At 32.7% G+C, this 19444-nt stretch overlaps 2 protein-coding genes across 2 annotated transcripts; both read left to right on the top strand.

Annotated features, from left to right (window-relative positions):
- The first annotated feature begins 6220 nt into the window (after positions 1 to 6220).
- LOC145562235 (UDP-glucose 6-dehydrogenase 4-like) lies at positions 6221 to 9457 on the top strand. The gene is made up of 2 exons (XM_081622445.1): positions 6221 to 6377; positions 7700 to 9457. Exon 2 carries the CDS (start codon positions 7722 to 7724, stop codon positions 9162 to 9164), a length of 1443 nt encoding a protein of 480 aa, XP_081478571.1. The 5' UTR covers positions 6221 to 6377; positions 7700 to 7721; the 3' UTR covers positions 9165 to 9457.
- Positions 9458 to 15320: 5863 nt separating this feature from the next.
- LOC145564803 (uncharacterized) lies at positions 15321 to 17069 on the top strand. Its single transcript, XM_081625000.1, has one exon. It carries the CDS (start codon positions 15321 to 15323, stop codon positions 17067 to 17069), a length of 1749 nt encoding a protein of 582 aa, XP_081481126.1.
- Positions 17070 to 19444: the final 2375 nt, after the last annotated feature.

The following is a 19444-nucleotide window of genomic DNA, read 5'->3' as shown; positions in this document are numbered from 1 at the left end:
CCACGAAATCAGCCAAAAAAAATCGTTCTTTTGGGAACAGAGGAAGTGATAGTTATGTATTGAAGCTCAATTAACTTTGTGACTAATCATAAATTTCTTCATCCTTTAACCTTTATCCCCCAATTACATAATTAGTGCATTATATAGAGTTTTATGTAGAGTAGACTACAAAGGGAGCAGAGCGACGTGCCCAACTTCTTTAGATAAATTTTTTTTTTTAAAAAAGAGAAATTAATTTGAATTTTAAAAAATATGAAATATATATATATATATATATATATATATATATATATATATATATATATATATATATATATATATATATATATATATGGTTTTTCCTATTTATTCTTTCTAATTATACCTGGGTCTTGTTTGGCATCATTTTTTATTTTCAGTTTCCTGTTTTTTTGAAAACCAAAAACAAGAAAAAGGTATTTTCACTTTTCTGTTGTCAATTTTCAAAATTATCATGATTTTAATAAGTTTATATAATTTTTGATTCATTTTGAGACATATATCATATACTTTTAAAAAATAAAAAACCAAAAAAAGAAAATCACAGCAATGCCAAACGAACTCTAGCCCACTTTGCTTTCTCACATCTCAAAATAATTTGAATTAATAATCCAAAAATATATAAAGTAAAAAATATTTTATCAGTGAAATATGTATGAAATATGTCTTTGTTGTTTAGAGGCCCTTTGTTTAGTTTACAAGGCAACACTAGTTTTACACTTCTCCACGCGCGCGCGTATGTATGTATATATATATATATATATATATATATATATATATATATATATATATATATATATATATATATATATATATATATATATATATATATATATATACACACACGAGAACGCGTATGTATAAAATAGCTACAAATTAAGAGAGCTTAGCTCATTAATTGGGGTACATATTCGGTATTCCACCTTTTTTAGGGGAGGACTTGATTTTGAATCTAGGCAAGAACGGGTTGTGCTCTGTGGAGTTTCAAGATAAATTTTATCAACTTAAAAAATGAATAAATCAAATTTTGCTACGACTCTACTAGTAGTGATTAACTTATTTGTTAATGCAATTCTCAATAGTGGATGAACTTCTAAATCATAGTATTAGTCATCCTCGTGGCTTATTTTATTTGTTAATAGATCCACGCAACGAACCCATTCTTCACAAAAAAAATTAACTTAAAAATAAAAAAAATAAAAAAATAAAAAAAATCACGCGACACACGAGGACAAGCATAACTTCTCAACAAGTCATAACAAATCTCAAGTGCGTTATAGAGAAACGGCAAAGCATGGCTAATTTTCTTAATTGGCGGTCAATTAATTTAAGGGAAAATTACATACTTTTGAATCCTATGTCACCATCCAAAACCCATGTACCAAAAAACCAATGTAACCCCGTGAACGCAACAAAAGGGTGCCTTAAATAGTTAAATGATCGATGAGTGCACATTTGTTCCTGTGTTTGAAAATCCCTATTATAATTTGATCCTGTGTTATTTATCTGAAATCTATACTTTTATATTAAAAGGCATTTTTAAGAACGTTTATGTGCCACGTAAACCCCTTCATTTTGCTATGTTACTTACTCAACTCCTCAATATGCCACGTCATCCACCCAACCAACAATACTCCATGTTGTCTCAACTATATTGAGAAAAATATATGGATGAGAAGGTTTGAACACTTCACCTCTTAGAAGAAAAGTTATTGTATAACTATTTAGGCTAACTGTTAATTATGTTTTAACATTGCACAATAAATAATTTTATAATACAAAGTATTAAAGACACATACTACATACAAACTATTAGATGCTCTTATAAATTAGCAGTTGTACAACTGTAAAAGTAGTAACCCGGGCAACGCCCGAGCTAATCACTAGTTGTCTTAATTAAACACGCAATATTAATGTACAATTCATGTTATATAGACTTATCTAAACCTATTAGTTGTTTATCAATCTCAACTTTAAATCCAATGATTTTTTAATATAAGGAACTTTTTTTTAAATGTTTTTTAACTATATTAAAATTAACTTTGGCCACATTGTAAATTAACTTTGACTATAACTTTTGGAATATTTGACAATTACCATCTATAATTGTCGATATTTTAGGAATTACCACCTACATTTTTTTTTATTGAAATTTACCACCTACATTTAATGAAAACACTAAAACTTCCATCACTTTGACCAACCCCTTAAAGATGACATCATCCTTGCTATTTTTCTTCGTTTTCTTTCTTGTTCACTCGATTCTCAATTCACTTTTCTTCCACTTCCACCTAAATTGAGGCATAGCTTGAAATCGAATTGCTAGAAACCGTAATTTTGTAAGATTTGAAACAAGAACAATGATTTTTAATACCCTAATTTTTTATTTTAGCAATTTGATTTTAGTATTTGTGCAAAATTAAAAAGGAGATGAAGAAGAAAGACTGAGTATTGAAAGAGAAAGGAAGATAAATGAGGGAAAATGGGGGGAAGACTGTTTATAGGCCCACCATGACGTCATCTTTCAAAATGGTGGGAAGTTTTATCATTTTCATGAAATGTAGGTGGTAATTTCTAAAACAACAACAATTGTAGGTGACAATGTCAAAAAAAATTTATACTTTTTACTAGTAAATACAACAAATCAAAATATGCTATTTTATTGGATAAATCGATCTTGTTTTGTTTTTAAAATATCAACTTGTTATGATTTTGTTTATACATGGATTAACAATATTAAGATAGTCACATTGAAAGTATGAAATCGAAAAAAGATAATATCAAGAATTGCATGAAGTATGCATGGAATTATTGGTTATAATGAATACTTAATGTGTGTAAGAGCTGTTTCTTTTTTAATATGATGGTAAAAGAAAGGGTTACCAAGGGAAAAACAAAGGTGATGAAAACCTGGGAATTTCTAATGATGTTTATTTGAGTGAATATGTGAATATAACAAGAAAGAGATCAAAAGTAAACCACCACCACCATTACCAATCCACCATGTTCTCGTTGTACCACCACCACTAGCAACAAGCTAAGGATGTCAAAGAACTAAATACTCACCCTCTTTCGTGTGACAATGAGGAAATCATCTCCACCAACTTAGTTGATGACCAACATCTTTAATTCTACTATTTTTGTCTTACTCTAACCTAATTTGTGTGGGTGACTTATTAGGTAGATTTTTCTAAGAGGGTGGATGGTTTTTAAGGTAACGAGGTGGTTTTCATGATTGGTGGGTTGATTTTATTTGGAATGGGTGAGCGTGGAAGGGGGGGGGGGGGGGAGAGGATGGTGGTTTTAGGGGCGGTGTTCGAGTGGTTTTGAGGGGTTGAGTGGAATTTTAGTGGTGGATGGTGGCTTGTGGGTTAGGTGGGGCAACTCCAGTAATCGGAGAGGGATGGTGCTAGTGATGTGGGGGGGGGGGGGGTGAGGGTGCTAGTGGTTAGGATGTTGATGTGTGGTGTTAGCGTGAAAAAATGATTAAAGTGGTGGTTAAGGTTGATTGGTTGGATGTAGAGGAGTTTGGGGGTTAAGGGCGTGTTCGGCGCTAGCGTTTGAGTAGCTTTTAGTGGTTTGATTTGGTCAAACCACTACTTAACAAAAAATGCAAGTGTTTGGCAAAGTAGTGGTTAGGATAGCTTTTAGTGGTGAAGGTAGCTTTTATGAAAAGTTAGAAATATTAGCTTTTGAAATTAGAGGTATCTGTTGAAAATTTAATCTACAGTATTAAATATAAAATATTGATTTTTAAATGTAACAGCTTGTCAACCGCTACTGTACCGAACACTCATACCTAAATTATCTATCTTCACGGCTAACAACTTGTTGACAACTAAAAACTACCTTCACAGCTGACAGCTTCCTTCACAGCTATATTTTGCCGAACATGCCCTAAAATGATCTCTTGGGGGTGGGTAACCAAGGTAGAGGAAAGTGAGGGAAATAATGGGAGAAGTAAATAATTTAAATAAACGGCGTAATTAATAAACAATTAAAATAAAGATAGAGGGAATTCAGGAATTTGATTGCTTCTCCCTTTTTTGAACCCCCTAAACTCTCCCCTCTATGAACCTATTCTTCTTTTATTTTTTACGAGCACTAGCCCTATTAACTTAGGTCTGTTCTGATTTACTGAACTGAGTTGAATTGAGCTGGACTAAATAGAGCTGAAATAAATTGTTTATAAAAGAAGGAAATTATTAGGAACTAAACTAAACTGATTGGAGCTGAGCTGAACTAAACTGAAATTAAACTGAAGAGAACATTTCCTTATATGCGATGAGCTCATTTGAAATTAATACCCACAAACTTTACCTTTTTAAAATCGTTGTAGCTCATCATTTATTTTAAAAAAGATAAAATAAGAGTCTGTTCTCTTCAGCTTAATTTTAGTTTAGTTTAGTTTAGTTCACTTCAATTCAGTTCAGTTTCTAATTTCCATTTCTCATAAACAATTCAGTTCAGTAAATTAGAACATGTCTTATGTATAATGTATGTTATCCATTGTATACAATTCTTTAAAAAAAAAAATTAAATTAAAGGATTTATTTACTTTTACCACTAAAAAAAATCAAAAAAATTGTTTTTTACCACCAAAACTTCTAAAACTTTTATTTTACCACCAAAAAGATATCTAAAAATTATTTTTTACCACCTACTGTCAACAAAACCAATAAATCTAACGGTTTAAAAAAAAAATTCGATTTTCGTGTGCAAAACAAGTTCTTCATAGGTTTAGGGGGGCAATTTGACCTATGGGTGCAATTAGAGGTCAGAATTGACAAAAAATGGTCAGAGATGCATTGTTTTACGTGTTTAACGCAAATCAAGGTATTTTTAAGTACGTAAAACGAGATTTTTTCAATCATTTTTTGTCAATTCTGACCTCAAAGTGGACCCAAAGAATCAAAATGCCCCCCAAAACCCCTAAAGACCATGTGTTTGGCACAAGCGAAAAATTTAAGAAATTCCGTTAGGTTTTGACGGGAGGTGGTAAAAAAACAATTTTTAATTTTTTATTTGGTGGTAAAAAACAATTTTTTGATTTTTTTTTTTTTTTTTTTTTTGTGGTAAAAGTCAAAAAATCTTAAATTAAATTTAGAAATTTATGACAAAAACACACATCAATTGCTAATTAACTTTTTATTTCACTTATAATTTTTACTTTCAACTCCTAATACAACTATTAGGACTTTATACATCATTGTCCTAAAAGGAGAACAAAACCTAAATCTTACCAGTTAAATACAAGTATATAAGAGCAACTCTAATGGCAAGCTAATTGTCAAATTAGCTTGCCATGCCACATAAGCATTTAAGCTAATTGTCATTTTAACTTCAATGGCTAGCTTATAACTTACTATTTAAATGGACCACATCTCCTTAATTTATGTTGATAAATTTCATTTTATTTATTCTATTTGTTTTATTTTAGCAAGTTTTTTTCCAAGCAAATTTGACCAATCTAATTGCATTTTCTACCTCCAATGGTTAAACTAGTAGCTAGGGGTTATTTAATATTACAAGCAAGTCCCTACCTACAACCATTGGAGTTGCTCTAACATGCCATGCACTATGAATTGCTTTAGTAGAAGAATCTCATTTTAGTAGAACAATCTATTTTTGGACATAAACCATATAAGATATTTCTATAAAGGCTATTTCTTTTGTATGAAGGATGAATAAATACTAGTGAACAATCCTAATTATTTTGTTAATAGAAATAATTATTTATCTCCCATAGGACCATACCCCACCCATTTTATTATTCACGGTTCGTAACAAAATATTTATCATCTATAATAATACTAGGGAGTAATATTTATTTGAGGGACACATACATTAAGTAAAAATTTCACTACCAACACAATTTCATATAAACTAAAACCAACAACATATAACATTTTCTAAGCCAATTTTTTTCTAGGTGAGATATGATTAATTTTATTTTACAAATGAAGAAACAACAATTAATTATTGTTTAGACATGAAATCATTATATTAACATAAGGTGACGGTGGTTAACAAATAAAATAAAAACCCAATATTTTATGCAAAAAGAGTACTCTAGAGTCATAAAATGAAGCACCAAAACGTGTTAAATAAATAAGGGCCTTTGCTTATAATAGCAAAAAACTAAAACAAAACTTAAATTTTACGGACAATTATATATAAATACACCTCGCACTTGGCTTACTTCTCCTCATTCGTCGGCACAACTTCTAACTCTTCTCTCTCCCTTTTCTCTCCGTTTCTTCTCTGCTTCTTCTTCTCCTACCTCAGATCTAATTCTTTCTCTTCTTTTACCTTTGTTTTCCTCTTTGATTTCATCAGATTGTTACTCGGAATTCAAGGTAATCTTTTGTATCCACATTTTATACAGTTTTTTTTGATCTGTTTCATTTTTTTTTTGTGCTCATTTTGTTGAATTTTTTGTTTCAATTTCGTCGATTTACGTGATCAATTTTTGTGGGTGTTGCTTATTTTTGTTGATTGTTGTGTAAATTTTTCTGGGTGTCGGTTGTTTTTTCTGGCATTGTTGGAATTTTGGTGATTGATCTGTGTTCTTACAGTGAAAATGGCTGGTTATGCCGTGTTGTAATTTGTTTGGGATACCCAGATCTGGTATTTGTGTAATGTTTTGTTGATTGTTGTTGGTCAATTGTGTTTATGATTTCTTGATTTTTGTGATTATGTCTTTCTTGATTTTTGCTAGATCATGGTAAAAATTGCACCATGTTGTGAAAAAATTGATAATTTTTTTATTCTTGTCGTTTCACATTTAGATCGTTGGATCTGGAGTTATGATGAATCCATGACAATTCTATTGTTAGATCTGATTGATTTTGGTTATCCCATTTCACTTTACTTCAATAGTAAGAATTTACCCTTGTTGATCTCACATTGGGTGTAGAAAAAGTTTAGGGATTATGAACTTTTGTAGTTAAAAGCAAAAGAAATAAAGATTAATGTTGGCCATGTTGGGAGTTTACACGTGCCCTTTGATGTTGTAAATTCTAGGCAAATTCTATTAGTTCTTTTGATAATCTTTAGGCATATTCTGTACTAATTAGTGTACCACTTTGTTTTTCATATCAAACTTTGCATTTTTGCATTATTTTATGATAAAATGAATGTTATAATGAAAGATTTATAGTGTGATATGTAACTACAAAAGGTGCTTTCATATGAACAGTATTGGGTAAATTAATTAAAGTTAAACTTTTGACATGAACAAGGGTGTTCACTCCTATTGGAGAATGTTGTTTTGTTTACAATTATATTATTTTGGTTGTTGTGCATCTTAACTTGTGTTGTCTATAAAATGTGATCCTTGTTTCTTGAGTTTTTTTGCATCCGTTGTTGTTTTGGTTGTCTTTCGATATTTTGATTTTGCGAAGGACTTGTCCTGTAAACCTGTAATGGGTATGAAATGACATACAATGTGCTTATGTCTAAGAAAATCTGATATGCCTATGATTAAGAAAATATGTGATATGTCTATATGGATGTTGCTCCATTCATTCTTCCCAGCCCCACTTTCTTTCCCTGCTGATGAAGATATTTGTTTTCCCTTGGTAGTTTATATGTTGTATTTCACTTCCTCTGGCTATTATCAGTATTATATGATAAGCAGACTTTCATCTAACTAGTATTAGTATTATATGATAAGCAGGCTTACTTAAGCGATATATAAGATGGTGAAGATTTGCTGCATTGGTGCTGGCTATGTTGGTGGCCCAACAATGGCTGTCATTGCACTTAAGTGCCCTGAAATCGAAGTTGCTGTTGTGGACATCTCTGTCCCTCGTATCAATGCTTGGAACAGTGAACAGCTTCCCATCTACGAACCTGGTTTGGATGATGTAGTCAAGCAGTGCAGAGGGAGAAACCTCTTCTTTTCTACTGATGTGGAGAGGCATGTTTGCGAGGCTGATATCGTCTTTGTGTCAGTGAACACCCCTACCAAAACTCGGGGTCTTGGAGCTGGCAAAGCAGCAGACTTGACATACTGGGAGAGTGCTGCACGAATGATTGCTGATGTGTCCAAGTCAAGCAAGATTGTTGTTGAAAAGTCAACCGTGCCCGTTAAAACAGCTGAGGCCATCGAGAAGATCCTCTCACACAACAGCAAAGGCATCAATTTTCAGATCCTATCCAACCCAGAATTTCTTGCTGAGGGAACTGCCATTGAGGATCTTTTCAAGCCCGACAGGGTTCTTATTGGAGGACGGGAAACCCCTGAGGGTGCTAAGGCAGTCAAAACACTGAAAGATGTCTATGCTCATTGGGTTCCTGATGACCGAATCATCTGCACCAACCTCTGGTCAGCTGAGCTCTCTAAGCTTGCTGCTAATGCTTTCTTGGCTCAGAGGATTTCTTCTGTGAATGCCATGTCAGCACTTTGTGAGGCAACTGGAGCTGATGTGACTGAAGTTTCTCATGCTGTTGGTAAGGACACAAGAATTGGATCCAAGTTTCTGAATGCTAGTGTAGGTTTTGGCGGGTCTTGCTTCCAGAAAGATATTTTGAACTTGGTTTACATCTGTGAGTGCAATGGACTCCCTGATGTGGCTCACTACTGGAAGCAAGTTATCTTGATGAATGACTACCAGAAGACTCGTTTTGTTAACCGGGTTGTTGCTTCAATGTTTAACACTGTGGCCAATAAGAAGGTGGCTATCCTCGGCTTTGCATTCAAGAAAGACACCGGAGACACTAGGGAAACCCCAGCTATTGATGTTTGCAAGGGGCTATTGGGAGACAAAGCCCAGTTGAGCATATATGATCCTCAGGTCTCTGAAGATCAGATCAGGAAGGATCTTTCAATGAACAAGTTTGATTGGGACCACCCCGCTCATCTTCAGCCTTCAAGCCCTACTGCTATCAAGCAGCTTAGTGTTGTCTGGGATGCATATGAAGCCACCAAGGATGCTCATGCTGTTTGCATTCTCACAGAGTGGGATGAATTCAGAAATCTAGACTACCAGAAGATGTTTGACAACATGCAGAAGCCTGCTTTTGTCTTCGATGGGAGGAATGTTGTGGATGCAGAGAAGCTGAGGAACATTGGTTTTATTGTTTACTCCATCGGTAAGCCACTTGATGCTTGGCTTAAGGACATGCCTGCCGTAGCTTAAAACAATTCGAGCGAAGAACAATTCTTTATTGGCTTTCTCTGGTAGAGTCTTGCTATTGGGTCGTAGAGCAGAAAGATTTTGACGTTCTATATGTTTGGATTTTTGCCTGTTATAATTAGCTTCTCTGTCATGTTGGTGGGTTATTGTTAAATTTTAAAATGTACTCAGGATCACAGGATTGTATGTAGGTCAGAATCTTAAATTTGTTATTTAGTTATGCTAATGAAGTTTTAATAAATTTAAGCTTTACTTGAATTTATTATAATCAGGGTTTGACCTGGTTTTATTTTTAATTGTACTGCTTGATTCTATAAACTAGTTTTAAAATACAACTTGATAATCATTTGGTGTTAAATATGCGTATCAGGCGCTATCTGACCGATACAGGAATGTGCAGGATTCATTCTGTGTTTATAAAATTTCCCAATTGCTTGCTTGCGCTGCTGAATGCTGCTGCTTTGGTTTTCTTTTGTTATCAAAGTCTAGTCTTAAGATGAAAGTTGAATTGGTCAAAGATTTGGTAATTTACTTGTAATTGTTGCTTCACTTCCTTTGACTAGTTAGAAGCTTCTCTAGTCAATTTTTCCATTTAGGTTGAAAAGTAAGGTAGTGTCAAAAATCCAGTCACAAGTTTTCTACAATGTCAATTGCCGAACAAGGCTTAAGGCATGTTTAGCAAAATTAGATGTCGGAAACTTGTAGAAAGAAACTGTCATTGGGTATGCCGTATATGGTGTTCATGGCTTCATGCTCATTGATTAGTGCTAATCCCTCCGTCCCTTTATTAGAAGCCTATTTCTAATATTTATTGCTCACATAATAAAGAAAATAGGTTTCTAATAAAGGGACGGAGGGAGTGTCAAAGCCTAGGTTATATAGGGGGTATCTGAGAAGGGAAGTTCAGTCTTTGATTTTTTGAGGTACGTCAAAAGTTGAAAGTTTCATAAACGTGTAATTCTACTATTCTAGTCTAAATGGGCAGTCGAAAAGATGTTGATTTCTAAGAAGCAAGGAAGTAGGAATATACCACAAAAATACAAGTATTCTACTCGCAAACAAGTAAGATTTGTCTCCACCTTCCCACCTCCCAAGTTCCAAACCCAATTCAACTAAAATAAGAGAGGCAAAATATTATGATTGTAGCTTTTCATGGACTAATCAAACATTATGGCTCCTATAATTGTTTGCATCTTAGGGTAAATTACTTGTTTTTTTATTTATCTAAACTTAGTAAAACTTATGAATTGAACCTATTTTAGTTGTAAAATGATCTTAGTAACCGTTATTAACTGAACTTGTTTGAACTTATCTAGGCTTAATATCTTATAAGAAATATGAACTTGTTAACTCGAATATATATATATATATCGATATTAAGTCCTATTAATTTCAACTGAAATATTTAATACTATTCACCAACATAACCAAATTACTAAAGGAGTCAATTTTTTATTCTTCATCTATGGTGATGCGTCGGCCATAGTTAACAATTATTGGACTTCAATTATGGTAGCATTTTTAAGTAAACAGGGGAGAAATGACCACTAAGGAAGAACTAAAATCATGGTTGAGGGCCGACCGCAAAATTTGGCAAAAGGAGTTGGTTATTCCTTAATGTGGTGGTTGGAAATTGAATGACCAAGAAAAAAGATGCTAGTGTTCCTTCATGGGCTCCATTGAGCTCCTAACCTGCTTGCAATATATGTGAAAGGTGTAGCTACAAGCTTACCATTGGAGAGGACGGAAAAAAATGACCTCATTTGTATAGAAGAATGAAATAAAATAACACACGTAAGCTACACTTGCTGCACGCTCATAGTTAACCATCAGAAACATTTGTTGCTTAACAGTGTAAAGCAAGCTCATCATTGGAGATGATTTAATGTTGATTTCTCAAAAATTTCCATACACCCTAAATAGGCCACGGTAGTCATTCATTGTACACTTTAAATTTTAGTTATATTTCAATACTGTAATAAATATAATAATCCATACATTCGATGGTCAAGATTAAACATCTAATTTAAGGGTTCAAATTAAAATAATTACTATTTATTGTAGCTATAGTACCTTCAAAACGGTATGTATTAATTATGGAGTAATTCATTTCATGGACTAAGATAAACATATGTTTCATATTTTGATATTCAAGGTCTTAGACTCCTTAATGTCATACACTTACAAGTTCTGTTTTACTATAGAGACTCCACTTGTGAACATTCTCATTTTTTTTTTTTTTTTTTTGAACCTGTGAACATTCTCTTTTGTTTAGAAAATATTGTATTAATTCAATATTTACTCTATTTTTTTTTAAAATGCAACACACCGATTTTAATTTCAAGTTTATATAAAACAAGTGGAAACGTTTGAACTTTTCAAGTATGAAAACAACCCTTTAGCTAATTCATGCCTTTAGACTCGCTAGGATGAAATAAAGAGATGGTTGAGAAAAGTTCCGAGGTTACAAAATCCAGGAAACATGTGAAGATTATTCATAGGATAGCTAGTTACTACAAACTAACGATCCGTTAAAAATGAATTATTAAGAGAGGTCAGATTTGGATGGAACATACGTTGATTACGTAATTATTCAGTTACAAAGAGAAAATAAAGTTACATTAATTGGTTTATATTTTATTGGAATTTGAAAGTAATCTTCATAACAATTTGACATTGTCTTCATACGTCTTTGATACGATCCTTTGGGAAATTGAACTTTTGACAAAATTAAGTTAAGTTAGATGGATTGTAAAGTATATGCATGTTGAGTGTTAGTGTAGCATAGGAGTACTCTTTAATCATGAAAAAGAAAGCTATAAGCAAAGCTAACCTAAACTTTTGCCATATTTTTGGTAAATTATATTTCGCCTTATGATGAAATAGAACACATTAGTCCATTTTTTTAAAATGAGAAACTATTGTATGAGTTCGAAAAAACTAGGTGAGGTGGGTATGAGATATATTCTTATATATTAGACATTATATATACGGTAGTTTTTTAACATCTCGACTTTTAAAAATTAGATATAAATGTTGGACATATTAGCTACACAAAATATTGGGTGAGTTTAACTTGTTAAAAGATGATTGAATGAGGGAAGGAAAGATGAAAAAAGATGCTTAATTGCTCGTAGCAAAGTTACCAATTGTATGCAAATTGTCGTACATAATTAACCTTTAATAGAGTCCCTTTATAAAACACAAGGTATATGAGCTTTATTAAGAAACTAGTGTACCGTACTACCAAAGAATGCAACTCCATGCACCAAAAAAAGTAAACATAAATTTGCCGTACAACATATGCTATGGTATATTATAGAGTATTGGTATTAGCTTAAATGTGGAGTGCTTAAATTCTTAATCTTTAGGATACTTATACGATTATATTGTTACTAAGATATGGTCACATTCAATATATACCCGAAATTCTTGCATTTATCATAGGTAAAAATAAGTAATTACTACTGGGAACAGTTACAATTTTGTAGTAATTGCAACAATATCATTTCACAAAATAAGGCAAAACCAAGAAAATTTCCCCTCCATCAAGTGGGTCTAATTTCGGAAACAAATTAACGGATGGAGATTTGGCCCATTAAAAAAAATACTCCGTAAATAAAAAGTTGGGGCAAAGAAGAATATTACACTCATTTTTACGAAGAATATGGAGTGTTAATGTTTTATACTTCAAGTTTTCAAAGTCCTTATACAAGTAAATTATTTAGAAATATTATGAAGTTATGATAATATTATGAAGTAATGATAAAAAGTTTAAAACATAGCTCACTAGCTCATTCAGTCATTCGATGGTATAAATTGTTATAGTAATTTAATTTTGTATATTTTCTTGTAGGGTAGCTACTTTTACTAGTATACTATTCTTATTCACGTGTAACAATCTTTAGGACTACTGACTGCGTTTAACATCTGTAAGTAACTATTTTCTCATAGGCACATAATTATTTGTACAGTTGTTCCATTTTATTCACGTGTCACGACCTTCAGGATTACTGACTGCGTTTAACATCTGTGAGCAGTTATTTCCTCATAGACATGTAGTTACTTTTACGGTTGTACCATTTTATTCACATATCACAAACCTTCAAAAAGACTACTGACTGCATTTAACATGTGTAAGCAGTTATTTCCTCGTAGGCATGTAACTACTTTTACGGTTGTACCATTTTATTCAAGTGTCACAATCTTCATCAAGACTACTGATTGCACTTAGCATTTGTAAGCTGTTATTTCCTCGTAGGCATGTAGCTGCTTTAACAGTTGTACTGTATTATTCACGTGTCACAACCTTCAGGACTACTGATCGTGTTTAACATATGTAAGCAGTTATCAGCTTAAAATAATTGCTTCACTAACACAAAAAAAACATGAATTATCATTATAATTGTTGTTGTAATTGTTTTTGCTTGAGCTGAAAGTAAACAAGCAAAAGATGCAAACATAATTTATAAAAATCTTCTTGTTGTTTGCTTTTGGTAGAAAAAGCTAAGGTTGGTAGAAGATAGAGCTGAAATTGCAAGTGACATTTCAAATTTGTGCCTTTGTGGCTTCACCTAGTACAGCAGTATATTTTTCACTTAAAATTCTCATACTTTTTTGTTTTTTTTTTCTATGAATATAAATTTAAAAATTTTCAAAAAAATAATTAAATGTGACTGTTTTTGTAGTACAATTTCTCACAATCCTTGTGATCCCCTAAATATGGAAAAAAAAAATAATAAAAAAAAAGACTAAGAACTTAAAAAAAAAAAAAAAAAAAAAAAGCCCTTCAACTATAAATCGAAAGTCACTCACAATTTGCCACGTGGATATTTGTTTTTAAACTTTTCTGTTTGGTTTCTCTCTCCAATCTTTGCTTTCCTGCATGAAATTCTACTCTTGAGATTAATAGTGCTGCTTCTAGTTCCAATGGACCAATTCATCATACCATAATTTTAGCTCTTTACCCAAATATCACCCTTATCTCCAAATACCTTCCAATTTTCTCCTCCCCATTATTTCATTCATATGACATTCCTCTTTACTTTTGGAAATACCCATGTATAAAGATTGTGTAATTAAAACCATATAATTTCATATTGCGTAACAAATAAAATCACGCATCCATAAATGTTAATGCAATGCATAGTTCGTCAAATCAGTAAGGTCAAATTGGATTTAGAACAGATGATACTAATACTGATACTGAAACCATTTCTATTCGTATTGAATAATTAAATCGGATACAAATCATAACAAATAATATACCAGGATACAGATCACTTTGGATATTTTCAACATGATTCGAATATTTTAAATACCTACATACCTCTAGGGATACTATATAATGTTGTTTATAATATTAATGTATACTTGGTATATTTCAAGATTGTAATTGTAATTGTAATTCTCTAATAATAATACTCCCTCCGTTTCATAATATTAGCCCATGAACTATTTTAGGTGTTTTAAAAAAATCTACCCTATTGAATATGTTCCATTTTTAACTTAGTTTTTTTTTTTAAATTAATTGGTTGTGGATAAATGACAAGACTTTAAAGTAAGGAAATCTATACCTTGAATTATGCAATTATGATTTATACTTTTCCAAAAAAAATTAAAAAACTTAAATAAGGTAAATTAATTATGAATTATTTTATAGTTTAATATTAGATTCCAATATATATTTTTTTTTCTTATTTTATGTTATTGATTTTATATAATACTAACATTATAAAAAGGAGGTAGTAATAAAAAGCCTCTAAAGGAAGAGGAAATACTAGTGGTGACATTTTGAAGGGTCGGATGTTGTACTTTATGTATAAAACTGTCAACATCTCTGAAGTTTGATTCTCTCTTCCTCCTTTTTCTCACTCTTTCTCTCTCCTAATTCTCTCTCCTGGATCACCTGTCAATAAGCATGAAACTTCGTGATCCGTTCCACCCAGTTTTACCAGATTTGAGCTCCCTACAACTCTTTCTTTCATCTTTTTTTTTACTCTCTCTCCTCTGTTTTCACCAACCAAATAAAATGCACCATAAAAATCTCATCTTTATTATTCTAACAATAATAATAATAATTCCTTCCTTTTAAACTTCACTCATTTTTCATTTTTTTCTGCTTAATTTTCTGTTAAACCCCAGAAACAAGAACCAAAAATGGAGGAAAAGAGAGATCAAGAAGAAGAATTGAAGCATGTTTGCAAGCTCTGCAACAAAAGGTACCCAAGTGGTAAGTCTTTAGGTGGTCATATGAGGTCTCATGTAATTGCTAACAGAAACAATAACATTAATAATCATAATCATAAACCCATTTCAATCCCTTTCACCATTCCCAAGAAATCTGCAAACTTTGATTATGTTTCTGATGAAAATGATGATGATGAAAATGGTGGGAAGAATTCTGGTTATGGGTTGAGAGAAAATCCCAAGAAAAGTTGGAGATTGGTTGATTCAACTCTTGTTAACAAACACCTTCATCAGTTTCAGCAACCCCAGGAAAGGAAAAGGGAAAGGGAAAGGGAAAGGGAAAGGGTTTGCAGGCAATGTGGGAAAGGGTTTCATTCTCTGAAAGCATTATGTGGTCATATGAGCAGTCATTCTGAAAAAGACAGGAACTTTAAGGAAGATGATGAAGAAGAAGATGAAGAAGATGATAATTCATGGTCAAGTCATAGCAAAAATCACTTGATTTCAACAATGGAGTCTGACAATTCTGATAACAGCAACAAATTGTGTGATAAGCGTCGAACTCGATCTTCTTTGACAAGGTATAGCTCTCTTACTCCTTCTCCTCCTACTACTGATGGTTGTTATGGTGGCGGCTCGTCCTCAAATCATTCTGAGATTGATCAACATGAACAAGAGGAAGTTGCAATGTGTTTGATGATGCTTTCTAGGGACTCATCTGGTCATAAGAGTTGCTTCAATTTTACTGCTGAGTCTTCTGACAATAATTCTGTGATTTTGGAAGGAGGGTCTTCTACTAATCATGTTGGGATTTTGAGGATTAAGGATACTAGTAAGATGATTAAGCAAGTTGTTGTTGTTGCTAAGGAAGAAGAAGAGGAGGAGGGGATTAATGTGATTAATGATGATAATAATAATCATCATGATAGTATGGATAATTCAGATTCAGGGTATTTTGAGAATGGTGCTAAGGAGCTTGAATCAGATGATTCTGTTGATGGGTTTGTAAGGAATTATGGATTTAAGAAGCCTAAAGTTGAGTTTGGATCTTGCTTTTATGATGATGATAATGATGATTCTGGAAAAAGGAGGAGGATTAGAGGAGGATTAGTGGGTGATTACAGCAGATTTGATAATCCTGAATCAGACGAAAATTCGAGTAAGAAGATGAAGATTAAGAAGAAGAAGATGTTGATTAAGCAGGATTATTATGGTTGTATTAAGAAAGGGAGCAAATATGAGTGTTGGGTGTGTAACAAAACATTCAAAACACATCAAGCTTTAGGTGGTCATGTTATAAGTCATAGGAAAAATGGTGACAATAGTTTTGATACTAGTGTTACAAATAATACTAGGATTAATGACAATAATAATAATTTAGGTAAGCAGAATTTGGTTGGTGTTTCAAGTGGTAAGATTATGGGTACTAGTGCTACAACAAGCAGCAAATCAAAGAAAGTTAAGGGTCACAAATGTCCATATTGTACTAGAGTGTTCAAGTCAGGCCAAGCATTAGGGGGTCACAAGAGGTCCCATATGTTGGGAGCCGGCCGAGGGGTGGTGAAGTTGGAGGAGAAGCCGAGGATTGCTAGGCCGGTGGTGGTACCGCCAATGCCGGAACCCGAACACCAGCAGCATCAGCAGCAGCAGCCTTTGATTGATCTTAACCTTCCTGCACCAATGGAAGAAGAAGGAAATTCACAGTTTGTGGCATGGTAGGTTGGAAATTTCAATGGCATGAAAGTTTATTGCTTTGTGGGAAATGTGGAAACTTTGAGGGGTCCCCAAAAAAGTTAGAAAAAAATGAAAAGAAAAGGGATTATTCTTAAGGTGGGTCATATGGGTTCCATGAAAATGCAGATGAGTGTACAGAGTACAGACTACAGACAGTTTGGTTGGATTGGTGGAAGATTAAAACTTGAAAAAAATTTCATTTTTTTTTTCCTTGGTATAATATGCTGGAATTATTGTTAGTATTTTGTTAAGGACTAAGTCTTATTTTCTGTTTTTAAGGTAACTGTTTCATTGGCTGGCTGCTTCTAGGAAGCAAAAGAAAGCAGCAGATTTTTTTTTTTTTTTTTTTTTTTTTTTTTTTTTTTTTTGCACCTTGGTAGTTTTTTCTTCTTCACATGTTTTTCCATTCCTTTATTTACTTTATTCCAAAGATATATATAGATGTCTAATCTTAATTAGTTGTCGTAAACATAGAAAGCGCACTTGACCGGACTTGAAATAAAGACTAGACTATATGGGTTATTCTTTGGTGCTATTCTTTTATTGATTGAGCTTGATTATAATATTGGCCTGGTTTGAATAATTGAATTGGTAGCATGAATTCTTTTTTCTAATGAGATTTCTCTCATTTCATCCATAAGCTCTGACATTCATGTCCTGTCTTCTGAGACTTATTACTTAGATTTGGTGTCTTTGGTGCCAAAATATGATTAGATCCTTACATTTTTATATTATTTCAGCAAGTTATGTACTACTAATCACTTGACACATGCTTGGTTGAATGAACAAACAGATAAATTATTTAAAAACTGTTGCTTTTTTCTGGAACTTTGGGAATTTTTTAGTTGTCCTTTTTTATATGCTATTTTTCTATAATTATGGAAGCTGAATGTCTTATATTAAAACTTAGCTTCAAAAGGGCTCTAACTAGTCATTCTTTAGAAAATGCCTTGTGCATATACTACTGCATATATATATAAGCAAACAATAACATAGAGCATATATACTCTTTTGCATTTGGAATTCTGTGGTTTTTGTTAAATTAGTTTAGTAAGGAAGGTGATTAAGTTAACACTCCATCTGATAGCTTAATTACAAGAAAGAACCTTCCTAATTGGGCGAACAGGCCCCTTGATGATGGAAGATTACATAGTTGTTAGGCTAATTTTAAGTTTAATTATATTCTTGATTTGAAAGATGAATCAAATTAGGAATGATTGGGAAATGGAATCATTAGCAATCAAAGTTGACAAATCTATAAGCATTACTGTTGTGTCAAATTTGTGAAGCTCTATCTTAAAGGTATGGCCACCCACCACCATTTCACCTGACTGCCTTATTATCAAACATTTGTTTTCTTTGCTTCTAACTTCCCCTGTGTGGGACACCTTATATAAGGTGTCTCGCCCTCCTTTAAGTAGGGATATTTCTTCACCGAGTGTATAATAGAAATTTTATTCGAGTTCTAGACTCAAACTTAAACGAGATCAAGGTTTAACCCTAGATACTCCCTCCGTACGTTAAAGATTGCGCCTAAGAATGAATAGGAAAATAGGTGGGGATGGGAGGAGATACAAAAGAAAGACACATAAAGAGAGGGGGGGGGGGGGGAGTGGGGCAATTGAAGTGTCTTTATTCTTTGGCAATCTGATATTTACCTACATCATTCTTTTCCCTAGTTTTATAGTTGGAATTGGGACCACTTGGAATATGGTTCAAGTGTTCAAGCCAGTTGGCTAATAAGTTTGAAGATCAAGAATCAAGCAAAGGACAAACTAACTTTATTTGTAGATGGGATAAGAAGTTTGTTTGACATAACTTAGGTTTTTGACTTGTTTGATTCATTGCTCCCACCAAAAGTATGGTCAATGTGAAATGAGTATCTTCTGTTATTTTTTTGGTTACTTCTTCATTGTGGTGTATCAACTAATTACCTGATTTTGATAAATTTGTTTCATATCCACTTAACACAAATTTCAGCCGATGAAGAAATTTGTGCTCACCTTCTTAGACTCTTAGGTCACTTCATTTCATTTAATTGTCCCGAGTTAGAAAGGTTAAAGCGCATATAATGAAAGGAGTTCTTAATTTTTTTAATAGATAATAGTTTTATGTTGCGGGCTAGTAACTTAAACGACAAGTGATGCAGGTTCTCTTTTTGTAAGTGACTTACTCGTATAACTTATCTTCCCCAACTACTTTGCTAAAATATTATTCTCCTCTCAATTCTAATCCATTTTGGGTAAACACTATACCATCAAACTTGTAATCACATTTCTAATCAAGCATACATATGCTAACTTTTAGCTAATCATCTGACAAAAGAAGTTCCATTAATTTCACTTGAAACCCTCAATCAA

The sequence above is a fragment of the Chenopodium album genome, chromosome 10, assembly GCF_948465745.1.
Source record: "Chenopodium album chromosome 10, dcCheAlbu1.1, whole genome shotgun sequence".
Lineage (NCBI taxonomy): Eukaryota > Viridiplantae > Streptophyta > Magnoliopsida > Caryophyllales > Amaranthaceae > Chenopodium > Chenopodium album.
The sequence above is the reverse complement of the archived record's forward strand: the minus strand, read 5'-3'. Positions and strand labels throughout refer to the sequence as shown.